The 12,992-nt window shown below is 40.3% G+C and overlaps 2 protein-coding genes across 2 annotated transcripts in view; both read right to left on the bottom strand.

Moving 5' to 3' along the window:
- DTX2 (deltex E3 ubiquitin ligase 2) overlaps positions 1-2,566 on the bottom strand; it is a 68,223-nt gene extending 65,657 nt beyond the window's left edge. Inside the window, exon 1 of the mRNA XM_023503779.2 lies at positions 2,408-2,566. The gene's annotated coding sequence lies outside the window, so the exon portion shown is untranslated. The remainder of the gene's footprint in view (positions 1-2,407) is intronic.
- Positions 2,567-2,739: 173 nt separating this feature from the next.
- ZP3 (zona pellucida glycoprotein 3) lies at positions 2,740-9,169 on the bottom strand. The gene is made up of 8 exons (XM_012549947.3): positions 8,761-9,169; positions 7,167-7,285; positions 5,032-5,135; positions 4,665-4,842; positions 4,471-4,588; positions 4,302-4,393; positions 3,354-3,493; positions 2,740-2,978 (listed from the first exon to the last, which is right to left on the bottom strand). The coding sequence occupies exons 1-8, from the start codon at positions 9,085-9,087 to the stop codon at positions 2,779-2,781; spliced, it is 1,278 nt and encodes a 425-aa protein (XP_012405401.2). The 5' UTR covers positions 9,088-9,169; the 3' UTR covers positions 2,740-2,778.
- Positions 9,170-12,992: the final 3,823 nt, after the last annotated feature.

The raw sequence follows: 12,992 nt of genomic DNA, 5'->3' as shown, positions 1-12,992 counted from the left end.
ACATGAAGGGTCTCATGTATGAACTGGCACTTGAACTGAGCTCTTTAGGAGGCTAGGGATTCTAATAGGTAGAGGTTTTTTAATGTACGATATAAAATACATTGGATTATAGAAGAAACCAGTTATATTTAAATATAATGATCAGAGTCTTCCCCTCCACCTTCCCCAAGTTTGTGGACTCCAGGTTAGGAGCTCGATCTAGAGTGAATGGTGGAACTAAAACTAGAATCTGACACAACCCAGTGATCTTTTACCCAAATCACGCCAGATCCTAGGGCTGCCCCAACACTGACTTAGGCCCATGACCTGGAGTTGAAGCTTTTTCCAGTTCAAAAGGAAAAATCCACATAGATTCATTTCCCCCTTGGATGTCTTAGTTGATTGATAATAGAAAAGCATATAAATAACAGCAAAAGTTAGAAGAAAACAGATTAGGCGAATGTAAAAATTAAGATCTTTCTTACTCTCATGCTACCTTCAATGCTAACTTGGGACATAAGCCTGCATAAGTCACTTAAATCTGTGCCTCAAGAAATGGGGAGGGGAAGTGGGAAAGGGGAGAAGAGAAAGATGGGGGAAAAGAGATAAGAGGAAAGAAAGAGAGGGAGGGGAGGAAGGAGAGAAGGAAATATTCTTCAATCTTGACTCAATCCACCACCTTTCTCTAGGAATAGATGGAATATTCCATCCCGAGTCCTTTGGAAAAGTGGTCAGCCAGTGTGTTGATCAGAGTTACTAAGTCTTTCAAAATTGATTTATATAACAATATGGTAAAAAATAATCATTCTCCTGATTCTATTCACTTTTTTATGTCTCCCTACATTTTTTTGTAACCATCTATCATTTTTACAGCATAAGAATCTTATCACATGTCCAGCCATTTCCCAATTAATTAGTATCCCCTCCATTTCCAGCTTTTAATCACTATTCCCCCATCTGAAAAAAAACAAAAAAACACTATAAATGGCCGTCCATGGATCCTTTTTTCTTCTTTTTTTTTTTCCTCTAAAGAGAAGCCACCCCTTTGTGCTAAACCTAAGGAAGGAAGGTTCTAAAGACTCTGGGCCCAGGCCCACTAAACATTCTAAAGCCAAGATGCCACCCAAGATGCCCCTACCCCAAGGCCCGAGTTCCCTTTCAGGCCTCTCACCTACGCTCAGAAAAAGGCAGATTTCTGCTATGGAAATGCCTTTTATAGGCAAGTTGGAAGGGAAGTCCAGGAAAACAGTTCGTCCTAGTTACTAGTCTACAATTCCATAAACCACCAAGGATCAGGCCCACAGTAAGAGTAAGGGCCCAAGCCCTCACGGCTCATCAGCCCCCCCAGCTAAGTCCAGGTGATCAGGGAACTTCCTTTATGAACCTGCTATACTAAGACATTAGTATCAATTTTAGACACTAAAAGATGGCCCTTGGAGGCCATTTGTTCCAACACTCATTTTTATAAATGAGTAACTGAAGCCTACTGAGATCAAGTGGTTTGCTTAAGTCCAAAGACAGGAAGTAATAAAGGTGAGATTGAAACTAGCCCTTTCGATTCCAAATCTAGCACCTTTTCCTTTATGCCCCATGGCTTTGGGTCACCAGTTGTGCTGGGAACATTAGATCTATAAATTAGCTTGCCCCAAGATCTCAGAGGGGGGAGGGAAAGGGAAGCTCAAACAGAACCGTCCAGACCTCTTAAGACCCTATCATCTGCCTTATCATTGTCTCAGCAGAAGTGGGGCACTTGGCACCAAGTAACAAAGCTGTGTTTGGGCATGAGAGAACTCCCAAGCCCCCAAGAAGCAGCTCTGGTCTTAGTGGCCCCGAGTTTAGTCTGTTACCTATGGATGATATTTGATTTCCTAACGATGCTTCCTTATCACAACTTCAGTCTGATCACATCTGAGAAAAGTCCCATTTGTCCAGGGCTGGGAAGAAAACAACCCCAGCCCCATTCTGCTGGCAACCACACAGACCCCCATGTCCCACCTCGGGCCCTACAGCTGTTTGAGACATCTGCAAGATTAAGTCACTGTTTGGTCAAAGAGCCAGCTAGTTGTAGGATAAGTAAGACTAAGAACAAGGCATCCTTCAAAGGAGGGATCTTGAGTTCTCTCAATAGATTCTTTTAAAACAAAACCTAGAAGTTAGAGGCATGGATGGGACACTGGATTGGGGGCTTTAGAGCTCTGGGTACAAATCCTGCCTTAGATCTAATTTCTCATTCTAAACAAGCTCCTATTTTCTTTTTTTTTTTTTTGCTAAAAAAAAAAAAATCAAACAGTTGAACTCTCAGGAAGGGACTTAAGGCCTTTTTCTTCTTTTATATCTGATCTCATGAAATGGATCCTTGTTCAAATGGTCAGGAATAAAGCATCTTTCCCATGGCTATTATGACGATAAAGTAGTGAGCTCTCCTTACCTAGAAGCATGGAAACAGGTTAGATGACTTCTTCTCCGGGCATTCTATGGGGTATTCATGGTTCAGGAAGAAATGAAAACATGATTGGAGTTCGCTTATTTGGAGATTAGTGAGGAATCTTGTTCCTGGGATTAGGGCACAAACTAAATGTTTTCTACTCTGTTGCTTCCCCATCCCTACCCCTGCTCCACAACAAATATTTTATGATGGGGGTGGGGAGGAAGAGAATTGTTCCCCTTTTCTGCCCAGGATCAGTCCAGGGGAATACCAAGTGATCAGCTTGAGAGCCAACCTCCCTCGGCTGGTCCATTAATGTTAATTTACCACACCAGTCAGACAGAATCTCTTATTTTTATTGGCCAGCAGACAAATCAAGAAGCACTGTTGTGCTTCCTACAGAGGAGGACCAGGGCCATGATGACTAAGGTAAAAACAGAGACAGCAATCAGGGACAGGCCCAGGCCAAGGGCTGCGTACTTTTCCACGAAATCCGGGTTGGGCTCCCATGGGGTGTGACGGCTGACGTTCATTGCCAAAAACACGGGCCCAACAGTGAGGTCTGCCTCTCTCGCTAGGGTGGAGAGAACACGAAACTCACAACTGGGCTTAGAACAGGGCTTAAAAATCAGACTTGATGCCCATTAACCATGGCTAAGTTTAGCCACAAGTTGTTCCAGAGCCGTAGGGGACCCTGGAAGCCATCTAGCCATTTTACAGATGGGTAAAGAAAGGCTTAGACAGTAGAAATTAATCCAATCTGTCTAAGTAAGCAACAGACTCAAATTTTGATTCCACATAATCCTACTTTATTACCAGTGCCTCTCAGTAATTATAGGGGAAGCCGTCTCAAGAGTGGAGTGCTGGCTCCATGCTTGAGACATGGAACCATGGGTAGGATGAAGGATAAAGGAACTGAGCCCCCAGATTATCCTCATATCCATCTCACCTTGCTGCTGGTGGAGGGAAGCCATTCTTTTCCAGGGCTTTGTAGAGATAGGAAGTAGGCCCCTGGAACCGTTGGGGTTTTCACAGTTTTTGGTGTTGCAGCACTTGCAGATCTCAGGAGATCCTTCTACTGGAAACCAACTGGAGAAAGATGGGGGTGAAGAAAGAGGGGGAATGGAAATGAAGGAAAAAAAATCAGTTTTACTCCAGATATTTTTTGCATTTTTGCTATGTGCTAGGGATTCAGAAATAAAACAGTCCTGGTTTATCCTCAAACACATATATATATACACATACACGGAGGGATATGGCAGATCATTGTTCTACATATAGAAGATAGTAGGGAATAAGGAAACAAATCAGACAAGGTCTCATGAAATCTAAGTCTAGTTTTTTTTTTATTTATATTTATTTATTTTTTGCTTAATTATTTATATTTATTTTAGGCAGTTGGGGTTAAATGACTTGCCCAGAGTCACACAACTAGGAAGTGTGAAGCATGAGGTCAGATTTAAACTTGGGTCCTCCTGATTTCAGGGCTGGGGTTCTATCTACTTCACTACCCAGCTGCCCCTCTAAGCAGAGTTTTGAAGGAAATCAGCAATTTAAAAAACCCCAAATCTCAAAATAGATACGTAAAAGGAAGTAGATGGGAGATGGCATTGCAATGTGTGAAGAACAGTAAGGACATAGTCGCTGTATGAAGGGGAGGAATATAGAAGATAGCAGGAAATGTAGGTTGGGGCCAGGCTTTGAAGGGCTTTAAAGGGCAAAGGAATATAAATTTATTTCAAATTAATAGGGAGCCATTGAAAGTTTGAGGGATTAACATGGTCAGTCCTAAGCTTTAAGAATATCATTGTGGCACCTGTTATATAGAAGGTGGATTAGAGATTTAAGATGTGACCAGCCCTGGCCCTCCCTATTCCTACTCCCAAGACCCACTTACCTATTGGTGGACTTGTTGAAGGAACAGGCCTTGTTTATTTGGTCTGGGGCTTGGTCAGCTACAGTGACCCTCAGATGGCATGTAATGTAGATCTAAGAGAGGAGAAGTCGGATATTAGGGAAGGGCAAGAAAACGTGACAATTTACTCGGTCTAGGAAAAACTGGTTACCAGTTTCCGGGAATCTTGGACAAAGTGGAACACATCCATTGTGAACTGGAGGATGTCTGGCTTAGGCCTGGGGGCTCTGAAGGCTGAGGAAGATTCAGAAAGGCCATCTACCAGGCACCTAGAAGAACAGGAAGGTGTTGAAGGGACGTGCTCTTCAAGAGCCATATCTGAACCTGAAAGAATGAGGGACGTACCCATGGTAATCAATGATGCGGTAACGGGGCTCCGAGTTCTTGTCTGGGCTCGGGGTAGCCACACAGCTGTCAACAAAGAGCTTCAGCGCCACGTGGCCACCCGTGTGCACTTCAGCCTGAAGGTGGGCTACGTCACCCAGCCGGAACTTGGCCGAGTTACTCTCGGCCGTCCAATCATCTGGAAGGCAGGATGACCACGAATATTATATACAGATATTGAAAAAGCAGCGGCAAAGTTATTTTTTTTAATTCATTAGTTTCTTTTTAGAATTCTGAATTTAGACCCATAACAATACACTTTTCCACATGCAAATTAGACCTGGATGACAGATAATATAGGGCTCCTTCCCATAGTCCCTCAACTTACCATTCATCAAGTGCAGAGAAAAGTTAAGCTTCTTTTCAGAAGCTATGGTGGACCTAAAGGGCACCCATGTAGGCTGGACAGCTCTGCTACTTACATTGCCCCACCTGGAAGAAGAATCAAAGCAAATCTGACCAGTCTGACCATGTGATAGATCCTACCTGAAGGATCGTTAAACATTCCTATCTCCCCATCCTTCAAAACATCTTGTTGGATCTGTCCATTTGGGCCGGCCATCTTTCTCTCTTCTTATGGAAGAAGAAGTACCTCTATAACAAGTACTTTCATTTCCTTACTTTTTATCTTCTTAACTCTCTGCAATCTGGCTTCTGTCATCATTCAATTCTAACTCTGAGCTTCCCGATTCTAGGCCTAGAGATACCTAGTAACTTTGGAGAAAAGAGTTCAAATTCAACCTCAAATAGTAACTGTGATCCTGGGCAAGTCACTTACCTCTGTTTACCTCAGTTTCTTCAACTAAAAGGAGAATAGCACCTACCTCTAAAAGTTGCTAAAGGGCTCAAATGAGATTTATAAAACACTTAATATGTTGTCTGGCACCAAGAAGGCACTCTGTAAATGCTTAGTTTCCCCACCCCTTTAATTGCTCTAAAAAACTTCAGTCCTCATCTTTCAGCCATCACCTTCTTCCCAATATCCTCAGCTCTCTAGGTTTTCAATGAAATTGCTCTCTGCTAGTTCTCCTAGCTAACAGCTCCTTCTCAATCTCTTGCTGGAATCCTCATCCAGGTTAAATCTGATGACCATAGTCTCTGTCCCTCCTTTCCCCTCTGTTAGTTGAGTATCTCCCATAATTTTAATCTCTAAATAGAGGACTTTCAATCTACTTGTCTATCTGTCAACTTTCAGCAGTTTCTAATAAGCAACTGGAGATGAAAGGCTGGGTGGATTTCCATAGACATCTTAAGTGGATCATGTCCAAAACATCCTCTTTCTCCTCTTCCCCCCATCCTGCCCCCCCCCCAAAAAAAAAATCTCTTCTGTCAATTAACACTATCCTCCCAGACTCCCAGCCTGTTATCCTTGATTGCTCTCTCCTTTTCCCTCTTCCCCATCTACCTTAGGTGTTTCTGGTTAGTTATTCTCATTTCTCAGGTAAAGAAATTCATAAGGGATAAAAATTTAAAAATAAAAGACATGGATATACATTGAAACATGAAGTTGTGATAATGTTGCCTTCCGGCTCTAAATCCTATTAATAACGACTCAAACAATCCTGACGAGATCTATTTTCTGAAAAATAAAAACACGGATTGATGTGCTTGCCTCTTTATAAGATGACAATATGGATCATAGCAAAGAAATTATCCAAGTTTATCAGGGCTTCCACTCCCTTCAGCCTGGGTCAGGAACATGGCTACATTTTCCCACCTCCCCACCCTGCACTCAAGAGTTGGGTCGTCTTAGAAGTATTTTCAGTGACTTAAAAGAAGTCTGACCATCAGGAACCTTCACTTTCCAAAGTCTTGGTGACTGTCTGCCCTCAGACCTTCCAGAACTGACTAGTACCATGACTGACACTTGACAAGCAGCTTCACGTTACCCATTCCCTATCTGCTTGGTGTGAAGCTAACTTGACAAAGTCAAATTGGAGGTGTCAACGGTCGAGTTAGGTAGCTTTAGTTTCCTTATTGGTAAAAGAAGGGGATTGGACTAGACAGGCCCAATATCACTTCCTGATTCTACAAAAACCATGGATTATTTCTTGGTAGAAGGACCAAAAGAGCTAAGGTAAGTCTTGTTCTATCATTTAATGGCAGAACCTTGAGCAATACTTCTGGGTCTCAAAGGGACCCCTAGTTAAAGTATGATTATTCAATTAAGTGAGAGTGGTAAGGAGAAGGGAAATTGGCACTAAAGTCTTAGGGGGTCAGAATGTGATAAGTAGGAAAACAAAGAAAAATTACAGGAGGAAGAGAGGAAACTTGAGAAATGTTTTCGTTTGATCGGTTTGTTTATTTATTTGTTTGTTTTTTTCTTTACTCCATTTTACTGAAGGACCCATTTAGGAATTTTAAGCTTTGAATAGCTGTGATTTATAGAAAGAGAATAGCCAGTATGTTTAGGGAGAACTATCTTTTAGAAGTGAGAAAAGCAGGCTGCCATCTGATACAGACCTAGGATAGTAGCATTCAATGGGAACTTCTGCTCGATTAGTCCTTAAGATGGTAAAATTTCCAATTGGGTGTGGGCGGTAGAACAAGCTGGTGCGGTATATTAGTCCATCTGGAGTTACCTGCAAGAAACAGTTAAGAGGCTTAATTAATCTTTATCACAGTTGGTTCTAATTCAAGTGCTTCCATATGAGGTCCCTAGAATACCCCTCCCTTCAAAAGACAACCCTTAACCCATACTGTAGTCCTCCACTGCCTTTGGACCTGGTGAGAGGATTAATTAGGTGGCAGTCAAGTAGCTCGCTCTCTAAGGAGGGAAGGTTTGGTCTTGTGCTTCCCTCCAGAACCTTGAGAAATGCTGCTTTCACTTTGTGGGATACTCCCTCCTAGGACTGCCACATGGGCCCAAAAAGGCCAAGGTTATTTGTCCCTGTTGCACATGAGCCAAATTCTGGCAGTGCTGCAAGACTTGGATTATTCCTTCGCACCAAACCTGTGAGATTTCTTTAATTTTATAAATGAGAAAATAGGATCTGAGAAGTTATACCTCTTATGCATCCATCAATCAACATTTATTAAGCTCTTACTGTGTGCCAGGCACCAAGCCAAGAGTCAGGGCTACAAATGATAAATAAATAATAATAATAATAATAATGTTCCAGACCTCAAGGAACTCACAATCTAATTACAAAAGACAGAACACAAAAGAAAGTTGGAAAGGAGGGTGAGGAACCATAGGGGAGGGGGCAATCTGAGAAGTCCCCAACTAGTGCAGAAAAGTGAAAAATCAGAATATTCTGAGCTAAACTCCTTCCTTAAATGGAGGCTTTGGACTTGGCTCCAGTTAGAGAAACAGAATAGTGACTGACATGAAGAGAGCTTGAACAAGAAGCTCTTTCCTGTTAACTGCTGCTTGATTTTTCGTTTTACTTTTTTTTTCCTTTGTTTTTTTTTTTTTTTTTTTTTTTCTTTTTTAAGTTCAGGATCACAGTTATTAAGTGTCTAAGGCTGGATTTAAACTCAGGAAGAGTTTTCCTGACTCCAGGCCTGTAGTACCTAGTGCCCTTCGGTAAATCTTAGCTATTATTGTTGTTGTTCCTTTTCCCATACCCACTTCCTAGCTGAGTGGCTCTGGGTAAAGCACTTTACTCCTCTGTGCCTCAATTGCATTATCTGTAAAATGAGGGGGAATCGGATGACCTTTAAGGTTCTTTCTAGTTCTAGAGCACCGATCTTTTTCTTTTTAAAATTTTTTTTTCATAATTTTAGTAGTATTTTATTTTTCCAAATTCATGCAAACAGTTTTCAACATTCACCTTATGTCCGAAATCTTATGTTCTAGATAAAACTGATCTTTTCACCCAAATTCAATTTACCACTCTGGGTCTCAATTTCTTCATCTGTAAAGTGGGGGTGTTTGAGTGGATGAACATCACAAGCACTCCAGAAAAGGGACTCGTGTCGAAGTCTTTCTGCAGCTCCGAGGCTGACCCCAGACTGCTCCGGTTTAGGTGCTTCCAAGAATGGGAGAGGCAGTTCACAGTAGGTGGGAGCCAGGAGAACCCATGTTTCCCTAAGAAAGGGATGGGAGTCTTACCTGAATGGCACTGCCACACTCATAGAGGCCAGCCTCAAAGGTGACGACCTGAGCATCTTCTTGCACAGCTGCAGGCTTGCAGCCCCCCGGGCCCAGACTGAGATCCGTGGCTTTGACCAGCTTCCCGGTGCCAAACAGATCTCTTTTAACGCTCACCACCATGTGGGACTCCAGGCATTGAACCTGCACGAACCATGGAGGATGGGGAACCTGCCAAGAAATCCCAGGAAGCATCAGGAACCCAAGGAGGAGGGAAGGGAGAAAACTGGAGGAGGCAGGAGTCCTAACTCTCCCAAGAAAGGGCTGAAGACAGACTCCTCCAGCCATGTCCCGAAGCAGGAACCAACTCTCCCAGCCACAAGCCAAGCTGCTTCCAAACTGTCCCTTGGGCAAAGGGTCTGGGGGGCTGCTTATATCCAAAAGGACACATTGTTCACACCTGTGGGAGCTCCTAGCCCAGCCCTACCCACTCTGAGGAGTCCCACATTCACCGGCTTCTCTCAATCAGGTTAACAGCCAGGCCTGTTAACAAATCTTCACTGAACAAGGAGCCCAACCTATGCTCTTGGGGAGACAGAGTCCTTCCCAAGGGGCTCCGGTGGTCTGGCTGGTGGCGGTAAGATTCAGTAGAACAGCGGACTAGGGAAGGGTCCAAATGAGCCATCATCTCTGGGGCCTTCCAACACCCAGGGGAAAAGATTCCCCATTTTCTCAGCCCCTCCTTCTCTCCTTTTTAAAAACATACTTCTGTCTTTTGATGCTTTTCTTTTCCTACTGGCTCAGGAATTCACTAGAGATAAGAGCTAAAGGTCAGTAAGAAAAAAACCCGTTCCTGCTACCTATTGCCTATTAAATTGCACAAAATCTGGATGATTAGCAAACCCAACTATATATACACACACACATAAATCCATATATTTTATTTCATTATTTCTCAATTACTTTTAATTTTTAAAAATTAAATCCTTTTTAACTTTTGAGTTCAAAACTCCCCCCTCCTTCCTACTTCATGAGAAGATAAATGATATGAATTATACATATGAAATCTTGCAAAATATATTTCCCTATTAGCCATGTTACAAAAGAAAACATACACACAACACTCCCCTCCCCATTAAGAAAATGTTTTGTTTTTTAATTGTTGTTGGCTTCAATCTGCACTAAGAGTTAATGAGTTTTCTCTCTAGAGGTAGAAATCATGGATCCTTTGGAATTATCTTGGATCATTGTTTTTTTTTTAAAGACTTTTTAATTTTTTAAAGATTTCTTAAGAGTATTTTATTTTTCCCAAATATCTGTTAAGATGGTTTTCAGCATTCATTTTTTGTAAGACTTTGTGTTCCAAATTTCTCTCCCATCCTCCCTCCTATGTCTCTAGGATAGCAAGCAATCTGATATAGGTTAAAAATAGGCAATTGGATAATTTGTCTTGATCAGAGTAATTTCTTACTTTCTTTCACTGTATATTACAGCATTATTACAATATTACTGGAACTCTGTACAATGTTTCCCTGTTTCTGCTGACTTCATTCTGGATAAATTCATATGAGTCATCTTGGATTTTTCTGAAATTGTCCTGTTCATCACTTTTGTTCTTTTTTGTAATAATAGGATTTTTTAAAAATATATGCAAAGATAGTTTTCAACATTCACTCTTGCAAAACCTTGTGTTCCAAATTTTTTCTCCCTCCCTTCCCTCCACCCCTCCCCTAGAAAGCAAGTAACCCAACATATATTAAACGTGTAATTCTTCAATATATATTTCCACAAAATCATGCTGCATAAGAAAAATCAGATCAAAAAAGGGGAAAAAAATGAGAAGGAAAACAAAAAGCAAGCAAACAATAATGAAAAAGGTGAAAATACTAAGTTGTGATCCACATTCCCTCTCCATCATGTCTACTGAAGAGTCACATCTATCAGAATTGATCACATATTCTTGTTTCTATATACGATGTTCTCTTGATTCTACTCACTTCATTCCATCATTTCTTATAGCATAATAATATCCCATTATAACCATATACCACAACTTGTTCAGCCACAGTCCAATGGATGAATTTCCAGTTCTTTGCAACCACAAAATTGCTATAAATATTTTTGTACATATAAGTCCCATTCCTTTTCCTTTAATTTTTTTTTGGGGGATATAGGCTTACTACTAGTGTACTGCTGGGTCAGTAATATGTGAAGTTTTGTAGACCTTTGACCATGGTTCCAAATTGCTCTCCATAGTGGTTTAACCAATTACAATTCCACCAATGATGCTTTGGGGTTCCCCCCCCCATCTTCTTCAGTATTTATCATTTTTCTTTTCTATCATGTTTGTTAATTTGATAAGTGTGTAATAGTATCTCAGAGCCATTTTAATTTGCATTTCTCTAATCAATGGTGATTTAGAGCATTTTTTTTTTCATGTAACCATCGATAGCTTTGATTTCTTCTGAAAACTGCTTGCTCATTGTTTATTCATCAATTTAGGGAATAACTCTTATTTTATAAATTTGGCTTGGTTTCCTATATATTTGAGAAATGAGACCTTTGTCAGGGAAACTTGCTATAAAATTTTTTTTCTCAGTTTCCTGCTATTCTTCTAATAGTGACTATATTTCTGTACAAATATTCTTAAATTTAATCAAAATTGTCCATTTTACTTATCATGATCTATGTACTATAATCCTCTGTCTTGTTTGGTCAAAAACTCTTCCTTTTCCCAAAAATCTGACAGGTACATTTTTCCATGCTCCCCTAATTTATTTTTGATATCATTCTTTACATCTAAATCATTTATCCATTTTGACCTTATTTTAGTATTCAGTGTGGGTGTTGATCTTTGCCTAGTTTCTGTTAAATTGCTTTTCAGTTTCCTTGGCAATTTTTGTCCAATGGGGACAAATTTCTTGTCCCCAAAACTTGGATCTTTGGATTTATCAGACACTAGATTTCTACGATATATTGTAGTAATCTAGTATCTGATAAATAGAGCTAAAAAATAGAGCGATGAATACATGAAGTACATATTTTACTACTATGTACTTCACGTATTCATCGCTCTGTTTTTTAGCTAGTTGTTTTGATTGTTTTGATGATTAATGCTTTGTAACATAATTTGAAATCTGGTACTGCTAAGCCACATTCCTTCACATTTTTTTTCATTGATATCTTTGACTTTTATTTTTCCAAATGAATGTGATATGACACTAAATAAGTAAATTAACTTAGATAGAATTATCATTTTTATTATTCACTTTATTATTATGTTGACTCAGTTGACCCATGCATAAGCAATTCATATTTTTCCAATTGTTTAGATCTGACTTTATTTGTATGAAAAGTGTTTTGTAATTGTGTTCATGTAGCAACTTCATTTGCCTTGGCAGATAGACTCCCAAGAATTTTATATCGTCTACAGTTATTTATTTATTTTTGTTTGTTTTGGGGTTTTTTGGAGGTGATTGGGGTTAAGTGACTTGCCCAGGTTCACACAGCTGGGAAGTGTTAAGTGTCTGAGGTCAGATTTGAACTCAGTCCTCCTAACTTCAAGACCAGTGCTCTAGTCACTGCACCACCTGACTTCCCTGTCTGCAGTTATTTTAAATGGAATTTCTCTCTTTCTCTTCTTATTGGGTTTTGTTGGTAATACATAGAAATGCTTATTAATTATGTGGATTTATTTTATGCCCTGCAACTTTGCTAAAGCTGTTAATTGCCTCAATTAAGACTCTAAGGCTCCCTAAGTATACCATTATATCATATGCAGAGTTATAGTTTCTTTTTCTCATTGTCCATTTTTATTCCTTTAAAATTTAATAACAATGAATGTAAAATCTTCTACTTGGGCTCAGTAGATCAGCTGTACCAGTAAGAATGTAATAAAACCGAAGGTGTAATTAGAAAACACTCCCTTCTTTACAGAGCATTTATTGTGGTATTTGGCTACTTTTGCTGGACTGCTTTATAATAAGGGATAACTAAAGGGAAAATGAGGACATTTGGGGAACTCACTGAGTTTGGAGTCAAGAAGACTCATCATCTCTTGTTCTATCTAACCCAGCCTCAGACACTTCCTAACTGTGTGACCCTGGTCAAGTCACTTTACTGTGTTTGCCTCAGTTTCCTCACCTATCAAGTGAACTGGAGGAGGATATGGCAAACCACTTTAGTATCTCTGCCAAGAAAACTCCAAAACGGGGTTACAGAGTTTCAGACAAAACTGAAATGACCAAACAACA

Source organism: Sarcophilus harrisii, chromosome 4 (genome assembly GCF_902635505.1).
Source record: "Sarcophilus harrisii chromosome 4, mSarHar1.11, whole genome shotgun sequence".
NCBI classification, from domain to species: Eukaryota; Metazoa; Chordata; class Mammalia; order Dasyuromorphia; family Dasyuridae; genus Sarcophilus; species Sarcophilus harrisii.
The sequence above is the reverse complement of the archived record's forward strand: the minus strand, read 5'-3'. Positions and strand labels throughout refer to the sequence as shown.